Below are 13,210 nucleotides of genomic sequence, written 5' to 3' on the forward strand. Positions count from 1 at the left end.
TTGAGTCTTCCTAGCAAGAAGGAAGGAATGTTGGGAAACAACTGTCGAAACAGAAACTAGGTATTGGAAGAACAGGATATTTGGCATACACCTAGGTAGAGTTTGTCAGACTGGCAGTCCTTACAGATTTCAAAAAACTAGAAATGCCTCTGTCTCACCAATAGACAGGGGCTAGTCTGATTTTTGAAGTAAAATAGATTTGCTTACAATAGTGATAGCAATGGTTCCTCTGGGTTACAAAAGCTTGAGTATGATGTGGTTGATAAACCCAGAGGTGCTATATGAATCATTCCCAGAAATAACCAAAACCAAAAAAATTAGAACCTCAATTCAACAACTCAAGTTCATCTCAAAGATAATAAAAAATTACCCATCAAGAATTGATTCACGGCAACAATAGAGGTTGTCAAATTTCTGTTTGGTGACTGAGTCATTGACATTCATGGCTGGAACACACAGCTTCCCAGCTTTGGATAACTGGTACAGCCTGAAAATGAGGGAAATCAGGAACATAAAACAATTAGATACTGTAATCTACTGTCAATTTCATATCGAATTCCAGAAATATGTTGATTGGGTAGGCATGAGAGCATGACACACGACAAGTTTATCTTATTAGGTATATACATAGAAATAAAGAATATGTTTTATAGAGACCATATACAGCTTAGAATAAATACCTTAGTCAAAAGGCATGTGGGAGAAATCTCTGACCCACCTCTAAATTGTAATGATTAAAATATAAACATTTTAATTGCTTATTAATTTTATTCCCCCTTTTAATGATAAAAGAGTAACTTTAAGTATTATTTTAATCCGACTACTCTAATGCAACAATTTTAATTTTCAAAGTCTCAATTTTATAATCTTGACATACATACCTATATATACATAAGTTTTGTTTAAATTTAGTCAACTAAAAATCAGAACTAGGATTTTTTATTCAAAATTCATCCCTCTCTAAGAGTCTAAATGTATGATATAGTCCATAGCTTAGTATATCCAAAAAGATTACAGTATATTGAAGCATATTCATAATTTACTTCTCTAAAACTTTTATTTCATGCTTTCAGTTCTTTCTGGATGAATAATAGTAAACAGAGATGATTTCAACTTTACTCGGGGAATTATTACTCATTTGAGAAACAGTCTTAAATCCTTGCTCTCTAGGTAAGAATGTAAGCACTATGAGGGCCTAGGTTTTTGTCTGTTTTGACCAGTGCTACAACCCTAGCACAGTTCATAGAGCTGTTCCTGGCTCACTACAGAAGTTCAATATATATCTGTTGAGTAAATGTATTTGTCCAAAAAGGACAAGTAGTCATTGCCTTACAATGACTAGAAAACATGAGGACCACACTTGTTCCCTGACCCATTCCCCCTCATTACTTTAGGTTTGTTATTTGTTATTAAAACAAACAAACAAACAAACATACAGGTGTGCAGACTCAATTTCATCACCTCATAGTAGGTTCCAATTTTTAACATAATGTATTCTATAGGTACGTAATTACAAGGATATATATCTAGGCTGCAGAAAACCAGGTGTGCCTATGTCAAATCTTACCTATGGACTCCAGTAACACTCTCCTCTACTATGCCCTTGATTTTCTTAAACATGTTGGGATACTTCTTATAAATCCAGTGAGTAAGATCCCCTCCATCATCCAAGATCTGCAATAATAAGCATCAATAATATCACTCATTTTGCTAAAGGCTCAAGGTTTCTAGTGCTTCTCTGGATTTTATATCCCAATTACTAATTGCTGATTTACAGATATTTCAAATTTCCCACATGGTTATACAGAGTAACTTAAAGCCAGTACACTGAGGTAAGAGACAATGAGGGGTAAAAAGCCAATTGTTATTCTCACAGCCAAATGACCATCCCACATGACACAGCTACTAGATCAAAATACACAGCAACGCAATGAGGACTTTAAGGGCTAACAAGTGGTTATCTAGACCACCAGCTCTTGAATGTACTGTAGATATTCAGAAAGCCTAAATTTGATATCAGCATATTTCTATTGGTTAAATTCAGGACTTTAAATATAATCAGTCAAAGCTTAGTTTAAATAAAGCCAGATAATTAGTCTCCCTTCCAGAACAATGGCTTATAAAACTGTATTCACTAATTTTTTTACTTCTCGTGAAGTACAGGCACTCGCCTATCCAAAACATCAGGCAGCATTGTAGGGTTTTGCCTAGCACAACCTCACACTCTCTATAAACCAAATTAAAAATAACTAGGGAACTGTGCAGCATGTAGGTGTGTAAGCATGCCTCTGAACAGCTCATCACTATTTCAAGTTGGGATTAAAGATAAACACAATGCTATGCCCACTGGAGCTTTCATCAGCTGAGGAAAGCTTTTGAATTATAAATAAGCTAAAGAAAGACCAGCTAAGAATACTATTAGGCACTAGGCTGTGGCACTTCAGCCCGTCACCTAGCTGTTACAAATGCTTGACAGGATTTTCCAAATTCGTATAGCTATCCTTCTGGAAAGTCCCACAGAACTGAGTTGCCCCATATTGGCATGCACCCAATTTGCAGTCCCATCAATCATCAGCTCTACTGAAAGTACCAAAAATGCCATCCTAGACCCCTGGGTACACAAAAACCCAATCTCATGTCTACTGTCTAATCTCTTTTTTGTTTCTACTCTTGCTATTGATCTGTTTTCTCTGATTCAACTAAACCTTCTTTGAGAGAAGGGATCGAAGGCAGGACTCCGATTAAAACTCTTACATTTACACCATATTATAAATCTGTGTTCTATTTTCTCCCAGTAGAAACTCTCAGAACAGATGCCCTAAGAAATGGAAAGGTTCCTCTGAGTTTCTCTCTCCTTTTCTGCATGTATGAAATCCTTCATGGAGTTTCCCCCTGTAGCCTCTGATTCCCTAGTCACACAAAAGATCAGAGACAAAAAATACTGAGCAACTAGAAAACTCTGTTTTTTAAGTCCCATTATTCCGTCCACTTTTTCCTTTTTTTAAATTAGAAGGTAATAGAGAATTAGCTGCTCATATTTACAGTGTAAATTCAATGAGTTTTTTTCAATTTTAGTTAGTATACAATATTAGTTTCAGTTGTACAGCACAGTGATTAAAGATCTATATAAGTCACAAAGTGATCATACCAATAAATCTTGTACCCCTCTGCCTCCTTACATATGTATTACCATATTATTGGCTATATTCCATATGCTATACTTTATACCTCCATGACTATTTTGTAACTATCCATATGAACTTCTTAATCCCCCCAATGCTCCTCCTAATTAGTAACCCTCAAAATATTCTCTGTATCTATGAGTTTCGATTTAAAAAATTTTTTTTAAACTTCTGCCCATTGCAGGGTGATTTCTTGGATTTCTCCCTAGTTGTATGGCTCGTTCATCTAGATTCCAGGCGATTTTTCCTCGCTGCTGCTCCTGTTTCCGACACAACGTTGATTTGGTCGCCAGAGGGATGAACAGAGCCTCCATCATCTATGCCATTTTTTTTCTCCTCTATGAGTTTCTATTTTTGTTGTTATTGTTGTTGATTTTGTTCTTTAGATTCCACATGTACGTGAAATCATATGGCATTTTTCTTTCTCTATCTGGCTTACTCCATTCAGCACGATACTCTCTAGGTCCACCATGCAATATCTTTTCCTATCCCCTTACTTTTAGTCTGTTTGTGTCTTTAAATCTGAAGTGAATCTCTTGTAGGCAGCACATGTAAGGGTCTTTTCTTATCCATTTAGCCACCCTCTCTATTGATTGCAGCACTTCTTTTTCATTTGAAGTATTTGTTAATAGATATGTAGTTATTGCCATTCTTTAGTCATATTTTTGCTACATATTTTTTCTTCTTCTTAAAGAAGTCCCTCCAACATTTCCTGTAATGCTGTCTTGGTGGTGATGGACTCCTTTAGCTTATTTTTGTCTGGGAAGGTCTTTATCTGTCCTTCAACTCTAAACGATAGCTTTGCTGGATAAAGTAATCTTGGTTGTAGATCCTGGGTTTTCATCACCTTGAACATTTTATGCCAAGCCCTTCTGTCTTGCAAAGTTTCTTTTGAGAAATCAGCTGCCAGTTGTAGGTATCTGTTTTCCTCTTGCTGCTTTTAAGATTCTCTCTTTGTATTTAACCTTAGGCATCTTAATTATGATGTGTCTTGGTATGGGCCTCCTTGGGTTCATCTTTTTGGGGACTCTCTGAGCTTCTTGGGGTTATATGTCTATTTCCTTCGCCAGGTTAGAGAAGTTTTCCATCATTATTTCTTCAAATAGGTTTTTAACTTCTTGAGCTTCTTCTTCTTCTGGCACCCCTATAATGCAAATGTTGTTACGTCTGATGTTATCCCTTAGGCTCCTTATATTATCTTCATTATTTTGGAATCTTTTTTCTTGTTGCTGTTCTAATTGGGTGTCCTCCACTGCCCCATCCTCTGTATCAGTGATTCGATCCTCCAGTTCATCCCTCTAATATACTCTTCACTTCAGATATCATATTCTTCATTTCTGACTGGGTCATTTTTATAATTTCCACCTCAGTTTTTATATTTTTTAAAATCTCTTTAAGTTCTCACTGAGTTCATCTACTCTTCCCTAAGTTCACTGAGCATCCTTATAACCAGTGTTTTGAACTCTGCATCTGGTAGATTACTTGACTCCATTTTTCCTGGAGCTTGGTTCTGTTCTTTCATGTAGGACATGCTTCTTTATTTCCCCATTTTAGCTGCCTTTCTGTGTCTGTTTCTATGTACTAAGTAAAGGTCCTAAGTCTCCCAGTCTTATTAGCACAGGTCCAGCTGCAGGCCAAGTTTAGCACCAGTCTGTGCCTCCCCAGGGCTACCTGGTAAGATTCAGCAAGCAATCCACAGATGGCGGACACCTGTGTTGTGCTTAAGTTGCCTCAAGAGGTCATGCCAGAACTGAGGCTGGGTGCCACCAGTGCGGGGCTTGGAGCTGCTCAGAAAGGGCCACAGGGCACACTGAGGACTCCACCAGATGTGGCTTAGGTAGGGCCACAAGTTGGGATAGGCAGAGTTTCACAGAGTCCCCTGGGTGGAGTGACCTCTGTTATCCAGTTTGATGATGCCTCAGCTATGGCGGCGCCTGCGTCCACACACTGGGAGTGGGGAGGGCTCAACAGAGGAACAATGAATACGGCCAGCACTTCTGCTGGGAGAAAGCCTCATCTCCGGCCCTTGGACTGAAGCCTGACAACTCAGCATTCCCCTGTGTGGTGCCGGCGCCCCCACTCCTCCGCCTCCAGCAGCTGACCTGGCACTGGAGTTCTGAGTGAGTATATCACTGCGAAATGTGGTTGTGGTCGCAGCTCCGCCCAAGAGGAACATCTTACTCAGCCACTTGGGACAGCGTAGCCTACCACTGCAGGGTGATTTCTTATTTCTCTCCCTAGTTGTAGTACCTCTGTTCATCCAGACCCCAGGTGACTCTGCTTGCTGTTTGCTCTGTGTTTCATCCTATTTCTAGTATGGTCACAAGAGGAGATGTACAAAGCTGCTACGCCCTATGCCATCTTGCCCCAGGAATCCCCACTTTTCCCTTTTAACAAAAGCATCTAACACAGGCAAGTAGTTGCCATCCCTAATAGTTACTGAATGAATGTAGCCCATAATTCTCATCATGTAATTCTTGTCATCAGGGAATCTTCTTGAGGTTGGAAAGCGAGGAAAAGCACTATATCTTGACAGGATCCAAAGAGATATGGGTCTTGTTTTCTGGGAGGTGACAACTGTTTTTATTCTTGTCTTACTCTCTTCATCAACATTTCCAGCTGGCTCTATAGTCTATAAAAGCTCTCTGGGAACAATCTCATGTCCTCTCTATGTTCATGACTATAAAATTAATGTTTTATTTCCAGTAGAAACCCCCTGGCATGACTAGTGTTTGTCAGTCACACTCCCTCTTGTCACTGTTAAACTGCTGGAATTAGCTGACTCATCTTATAGCCAACTCCTTTCTCCTTTATAAAGGCTTTAACCCAGCTTCCCCAAACCAGCATATGGTGCAATGTGACCTGGATCATAGAATCCAGAAAGATGGGCTGCTTCTCTCTGCTGTGTACCAGGTGAGGCTGCTCTGCAGCATTTAGCAGCAAGCAATAGTTGGACTACAGCTTCAAGGATTCTTTTTTCAGTTGATTCCCTAATTTCTCTTCTGACTCACATACAGAAATGTTTGCAAAGTAGGAATGTCTCATACTTTCTGCAGCTTTTTGCTTCTCTTTGTGAATCTAGTACACTATGAAGCCTTCAAGAACTCAATCTTTTAAAAAATGAAACAAACAAAAAACAAAGCAAAAATAAAAACCCCATAACTTTGCCTAGTTATCTTTCTTAAGGTGGAAATGAACAAAGAGAAAAAATTTGAACTTCAAATCCCTTTGGGTTTACTATAAATTTAGCATATGATTCTAGAGAGAAAGCTAAGTACCACAGGAGCTGCGTGTTTGCGTTTGTGTGTGTGTGTGTGTGTGTGTGTGTGTGTGTGTGTGTGTGTGTTTAGATTATTGTTGTTGTTGCAGGGTGGTGGTGAGCAGTGGTAGGGGATAGTAACTAATTAACCTTATTTTTTAACTAGCCATGTGTGAACCCTGAGTAGTATTTTAATGTTGCTGATGAATATGAATGCTCCTAAAATCCGCACTAACAAATAACATTAAGACTATAAAGAAGTTCAATATTCTTGGGGTACCCTGAGCATAAGCATCTAGCTATGCTGGAAACCCAGGTACATCAGCTAGAAAAGAAGGCATTTTTCTTCTTTCCTGTTAGGAAACCCTCTCCTAGGCCAGAACCTCCCTCTTTGAGCCTGCCCTCCTAGGTCCCTACAGGATTGTGTTACCAGAAACCGAACCCACCATGTTTGGCTGCCAGCCTTCCACATTCACACATCTATCAATGCACCACCAAAAATCATCTTCTGACTCTCCTTTCCAGGCAAAGACAGGAAATCCTGAGAAAAAGGAACAAAGAGAAATCATTAAAACATAAAAAAGGGGCTGACACTAAATTCTGGCAAGATGATGCTGGTTTTCTCCAATTCTAAACTCTCTCGTTCTGCTCTCCTCCTTGAATTGACTTTTTTCACTGATTAGTATTGTCTTCAGCCCCTTTATCCATTTCTTTGTCTTTGGTAGTCATTCTGCTGTTGTTAGATCAAAGTGGACAAATGAAAGGGACAAGAGAAGAGTATGATGAATGCTAAAATTATGACTAATAGGAAAAAAGAAGAAAGCAGAAATAAGTATTTCTTGATCCAGGCCACATGGAATTCTCACCATTTCTCAACTACACTTTGATATTTTTTGCTTCTATACTTTAGTTAGCCCATCCTCTTCTCCATCTGTGAAAATGTTATTACACTTCATGGCCCAGTTAAGTGTCATGTTCCTAATGAAGCCTGATTAACTCAGCTGGAAGTGATCTTTCATGAAATCTGAACTTTTATAAGCCCCTTGTTTGGGTGCTACATGTGGATTTATGATCTGTCATGGCATTTATCATCTATGCCCTTGTATCATCATTATCTGTATATGCGTCTTTTCTCCTCAAGCACAATATAAGATTCTGAGGGCAAAGATATTGTCTCATTTGTCCTTACATTTCTTATAGGAGGTATAATAAGCATTTGTTGAAAATAAATGTATATGTATAATTCATTGTGCAATTTTCTATGTTTTCACATTAATAAAATTTTTATAAATGGATAAATGAAAATGAAAGAAAAAAATAAAATGCTGAAAGTGCTAGCACAAGGAGAGACATGCATGCGCTACAGAGCTTTCCCAGCACTTCTCAAGAGCTCTGAAACAAGTGTTTGGTACCCTAATCTGTGTTATCCTGCCAGAGAGTGAAGAGAAGAAACTGGCAAAGTTCAAATTTCTCTATTTCTTTTGTCCTTCAAGTGTCAGTGGCTGTTGAAAACAAATAGATATCTGCCATGTCAAAACCCGTTTACTGCTGAAGCAGAAAAACCAAACATTAAATCAGGGCAAACTGCTGAAAACCAGCAGCACCATAAAACTATGCCCAAAGCATTTTCTTTTCTAATCCATACTACTTTAGGGTTCACTGGAACTCTAATATTAATAACTCAAGGCAAAGCATTAACTAATAATGGAATATTAGACATAAGATATTTATGATTATAAAACAACAGTTATCTACATCCTATTTAAAAGAGAAGTCCAGAAAGAGCAAACTCATCAAGAAAGGGGATCCATTTTGTCTAAGACAAAATGTCGACCTCCTTTCAAGATTTATATTGAAACAATGGAACTTTTTGAAGATTTACTTTAGCCAAAGACACAGAGAACAAACAAAGATCTTACCACTTTCGGCTAGAGCAGCAGCCACTTCATTGAGGGTGGAATAGATGTTGCAGGCAGCCCATCGGCACTGTGCCCCCAGAGCACCCAGAGTTTCCATAAGCACCTATATTAAAGAGAAAGCAGGAGATGAGTTAGCCTGGGCCAAACAATTGGTCAAGGAGATTAAGTTTATATATTTGACAACAGAAAGTACATATAAAATAACTGAGGCCAATGGTTTTCAAATTGTGCTCTATAGAAACTCTTCGGTATTTTGATAAGAGGGCAAGGGTTGTGGGTAGGCATGAGGGGAAGGCTCCAGCTGAGCTTTATGTTTTTACCTATTTAACATACTGAGTCTCCCTGTAAGAATTAAACCAAGAATGTCAGAACCAAAATATTTTGTTTAAAACCACCAATTTATATAGTTTTGCTGCTTCTTAGGATACAGAAAGCTGCAAGGGAAGGTCCCACACTTACAAGAAAAAGTTGGATGATCTAGAAAACCATAACTTTTACTGAGCCCCTCAAAGAGTTGAGGTCATAAAACAACCAAGTGATCTGAACTCCAAAAAGTAACAAATCCCTTTAAGGAGAAGAGGGGACATGGTTTCACTTTCCCCCAGGAGAAAGAGGTGGCTGCCATACATGAGGGTAAGAAAAAATTAGCTACAATTAGGCAAAGATCCACTGCTTTGAGGAGATGGTAGAAGAAAAACTGCTCCTGGGGGAGTAACAGGAAGCCCTCTTGGGCTCAGGACCCTGCTCTGATACAAAGTTAAGATCTGCTACCTCTCCAGGAGGGGCAGGAAAAGATCTATTCAAGACGAATCACTGATATAAGGCAACCTTTGGCTGTTACACAGAGGAGAAATGCGAACACTGAAAAAGGCCTCCCCTTGTGGAGGCCTGCCTAAAACTGGGGCTGGACCAGAAGATCCAAGTACCCCACCTGACCTCACCATGAGCCTAGCTCCAGGAAACAGGAGCAGCAGCCTAACACAGCAGGCGGTGCATCATTAGAAGAGAGAGCTCCGCTGGGGCAAGCATGTACAGAAGCAGCTGAAAGCTGAGTGTGAGGCCAAAACACTGAGGAGAGCCCCCTGGTAACCTCAAATCACATGGTAACAGGAGCCCACGGCTAGAGGAATTTGAAGCCTATAATGCAGAATGTCAGAACTAAAATGAAGCCCAGTTCATGACAATAATGGGAACTAATATACTACTGTTCAATATGAAGTTGTAATATAGACAAAAAAGTTAAAAAAAAATTGTTAAGAAATAAAGTATTCAAGAAAACCAGGCTGTTTAATCAGACAGGAACTTTAAATTAGCTATGATTAATACATTTATGTTAAAGGGTCTAGTGAAAAAGTTGGACAACATCTGTGAACAGATAGGGAATTTCTACTGAGATGGAAACCATTAAAATAAGTCAAATAGAAATGTCAGGAAATTTTTCATTAAAAGGTATCAGAGACAAAAACAATACTCTCATCAGGCTGAACATTATCTGAAGATAGAATCAGTGAACTTAAATCACCAAACTGAAATATGGAAAGAAAAAAGACTGGGGAAAAAAATCAGAAGAGAGCATCCAAGATCTATGGGATATTATCAAATGGTCTAACGAACACGTAATTGGATTCCTAGAAAGAAAAGGAGAGAACAGGACAAAAGAAATACAGGAAGAGTTAGTGAGCAATTATTTTCCAAAATTAATAGAGGATCCAGGAACAATGACATCCCAAGAGCAAAAAGCACACTAGTATACAGATCCACTAAAAGAAACTAGGGCTCCTTGGAGAAATGGCTAATTCCTGGGCTAGGACAGGGAATGTACAAGATGAGCTTAGATCACCTTCTATCAGAAGCAAGAAAGTGCTCAAAAAATGAAGGGGATATGTCAAAAGACAAGCCACAGAAGCCAGACCGAAAGGGCTCTCCCTAGCCAAAACTAGAACAATTTGAGCATCACAGTAAATAATGACAGTAATGGATTATAGTGCATTAAATAAGAAACAATGATTTCATACAAATAAAAATAAACAAATGTATGAATTAAAAGTTTCATGAAGAATGGGGTTTTTACACAGTTTCATATTACCTCACAAAATACTTATTAATTACAAAGGGGGAAAATAACTTTGAAAAGTCAGCCAGACATCACCTCAATCCAGGGATCCAAAGGAACATCAGTTAGGGGACAAATCAAAATCACCTGTCACTTGATAAAATTAATTTTTTAAAAATGCAACATCATATCTTATCAAAGATACATAGCTTGAATCTAATAATGAGGAAGCATGAGAAAAGTCTGAATTGAGACTTTTTTGCAAAATAATTTGCCTCTAATCTTCAAAAGTATCAAGTCATGGAAGTTAAAGACTGATGAATTACATTCTGCACTAAGGGAGACTAAAGAGAGATGACAATTAAATGAGACACAGAACTATGGACTGGATCCTTTTGTTATAAAAAAACATTAATAGGACAAGTGGTGAAACTCAAATGGGGTCTGAAGATTAGATAGTAATAGTGAATTGATATTTTATTTTAGGTGGGTTTCCATAATTCCTTCTGTTTGAATGGTTGTACTGTTGTACAGAGCAATGTCCTTGTTTGTAGAAAATAGACACTAAGTATCTGTGAGTGAAGGAGCATAAGGTTGGCAACTCACTCTCAAATGGTTCAGAAAAAAAAAGTTATCTATACTATATTTGCAACTTTTTAATAAATCTATGTTTATTTAAAAATTTTTAAAAAATATTTTAAAAAATTTAATTCACTGATTTGACTCTCACTTACCTTTATTTTGATATATAAGATGGAGATTGGATTCTTTTAAAGAAGGTAGTATACCACTCTTCTGCTTTAAAAGCTATTTTAATAAGGATAAAGCTTTGGTTAAAAAGCTTGTTCTAAAATTTCCTGACAGTGGTTAACCCTGGATACTGGTAATTTTCATTTGAAAACACTTATGTTTGCTAATATTTCTATACTAAATAAAAATTATAATTAAAAATATGTTCTAATTAAAAAACTTGCGAATAACTCTCCTAACATAGGCTAATCCCCTCCCATAATCTGTCCAAGGCTACATAGTAAGGTCATAGCAGAACTACTCATCTCTCTTAATTTCTAGTCCATGCTACCTTTCAATATCTGATGCTCATTTTTTCTCTCTTGTTTTATTTTTCACATTAAAGAATTTCTGAATTCCTACAACCAGGACTCCTGAATTTGTCAAACCAAAGAATGATACTGAGACTTACCTATGAAGCAATATAAATTAACTAGAAAAGTGAGTGGGACCAAAATTATAAAAACAGTTCGGATAACTGTTGAGTCAAGACTGTTGGCTATTAGGGCTCAAGTGGGAGCAAAGCCAGAACTTAGAACCCAACTTTAAATCATTACCATTTAGAAAGAGTAGCTATGGAATCTAGTTAGACGGAATTATGGAAACACGCTTAAAAAATATAAATAGATCCAAGTCTATCAGAAACATGGACAGGAACCTGTTAACTATGGTAGCTATTTCTGGAGCATGGGATTATAGGAGACTTTGTCTTTCTATATTATAGATTATGGTAATGTTTGAATATTATAAAATGAACATGGAACTACTTTTGTAAGCAGAAAATAGAAATTAAAAAACAAACAAAGCAAAATTCCTTTGTAATTATTTTTTAAAAGAAAAAGATGTGGAGAGAGAATATAAATAATATTTAAATTGGTAAATGAATTTTGATTACTCCAATTTTGACTACTCTGGGAAAAAAGAGAAAGGAACCTTGAAGAGTGGTAATGTCCAGTGAGCCAGGGGGTAAAAAAGAACCTAGATATAATTTAGCAACATGAGACAGTACAGAAGCACTTACTATTTTAAGCCATTACACTGAAGTCTCATGTCCCTGACTGGGGAAGCCCAAAAAAGGTTCCAGGAGTGTTTCTGCCTCAGTTCATTAGTCTATAGCTCCAAAAAGAAATAGCTTTTCAAATTATTGCATAAATTTTGGGTTACCAAAGTACTCTTTTCCTCAGGGAACATGCAACCCAGAAAAGTCTCACAGTGAAGATGCTAACAGCAGCTATTTGTGTCTTGAGGACTCTCTGCTGTTCTTAATAAGGAATGTGGCCACATAAGTAAGTGTTGTGCTTCAGGAGACGGTCTTTTGGAAGTTGATCTAGTCATACAAATGACCTGGATCTCATAAACCCTATAAAAGATTCCAGACTGTTTCTCAATACAGCAATTTCCCATAGTGGTTTCATTTATGGTTGGCAATTCAATATCTATATGTTTGATGATGACTCTGAAATGATGGTTTTCAACAGGAGAACTCTGGAAAACTGTGGAGGCATTCTTCGTAACCACAATAATTGAGAGGGAGTGCTACTGGCATTTAGTGGGCAAGACCAGAGGTCTTGACATTTTGAAAGTACAGGACAGTCTTTTACAACAAGACTGTGCCACATCTGGTACAATTTTCAAATGTTCCAATAAAATGTTCACGTGAGTGAGAAACCAATTTATAATTATCTGAACGTTATTCCACTTTATATACCAAGAAAAGTGTGTGTGTGTGTGTGTGTGTGTGTGTGTGTGTGTGTGTGTTTAGCGTAATACAAAATAACGATAGTTTTTCCAGGAATGCAACAACTGTGTAAATCAAGAGAAAAACCAATATGTACTTTTTGTTGTTGTTATTCAGAAATTTACAAAATGTTGTTTATAATTTCAGAAAATCATATAATTTGGCAATGCTGCTCTGGTGCTCTGGAACCAGTGACATATTTCTATTTACATTTGTAGTACTTTCATTCAAATAATGTCATGAGTAAGTACAAACATCTGACTCTTCTAC

The 13,210-nt window shown here is 37.5% G+C and overlaps 1 protein-coding gene across 4 annotated transcripts in view; it reads right to left on the reverse strand.

Moving 5' to 3' along the window:
* The window catches only part of AHCYL2 (adenosylhomocysteinase like 2), a 139,418-nt gene that overhangs the window by 20,586 nt on the left and 105,622 nt on the right, over nucleotides 1–13,210 (reverse strand). For all 4 annotated transcript variants that reach the window (XM_006910527.3, XM_015588386.2, XM_015588389.1 and 1 more), the window contains exons 5-8: nucleotides 8,361–8,463; nucleotides 6,888–6,982; nucleotides 1,568–1,674; nucleotides 371–487 (exon numbers count right to left, since the gene is read on the reverse strand). In XM_006910527.3, coding sequence (XP_006910589.1) covers nucleotides 371–487; nucleotides 1,568–1,674; nucleotides 6,888–6,982; nucleotides 8,361–8,463 — 422 coding nt within the window. The remainder of the gene's footprint in view (nucleotides 1–370; nucleotides 488–1,567; nucleotides 1,675–6,887; nucleotides 6,983–8,360; nucleotides 8,464–13,210) is intronic.

This window comes from Pteropus alecto, unplaced genomic scaffold (genome assembly GCF_000325575.1).
Source record: "Pteropus alecto unplaced genomic scaffold, ASM32557v1 scaffold22, whole genome shotgun sequence".
In the NCBI taxonomy this organism is placed as follows: Eukaryota; Metazoa; Chordata; class Mammalia; order Chiroptera; family Pteropodidae; genus Pteropus; species Pteropus alecto.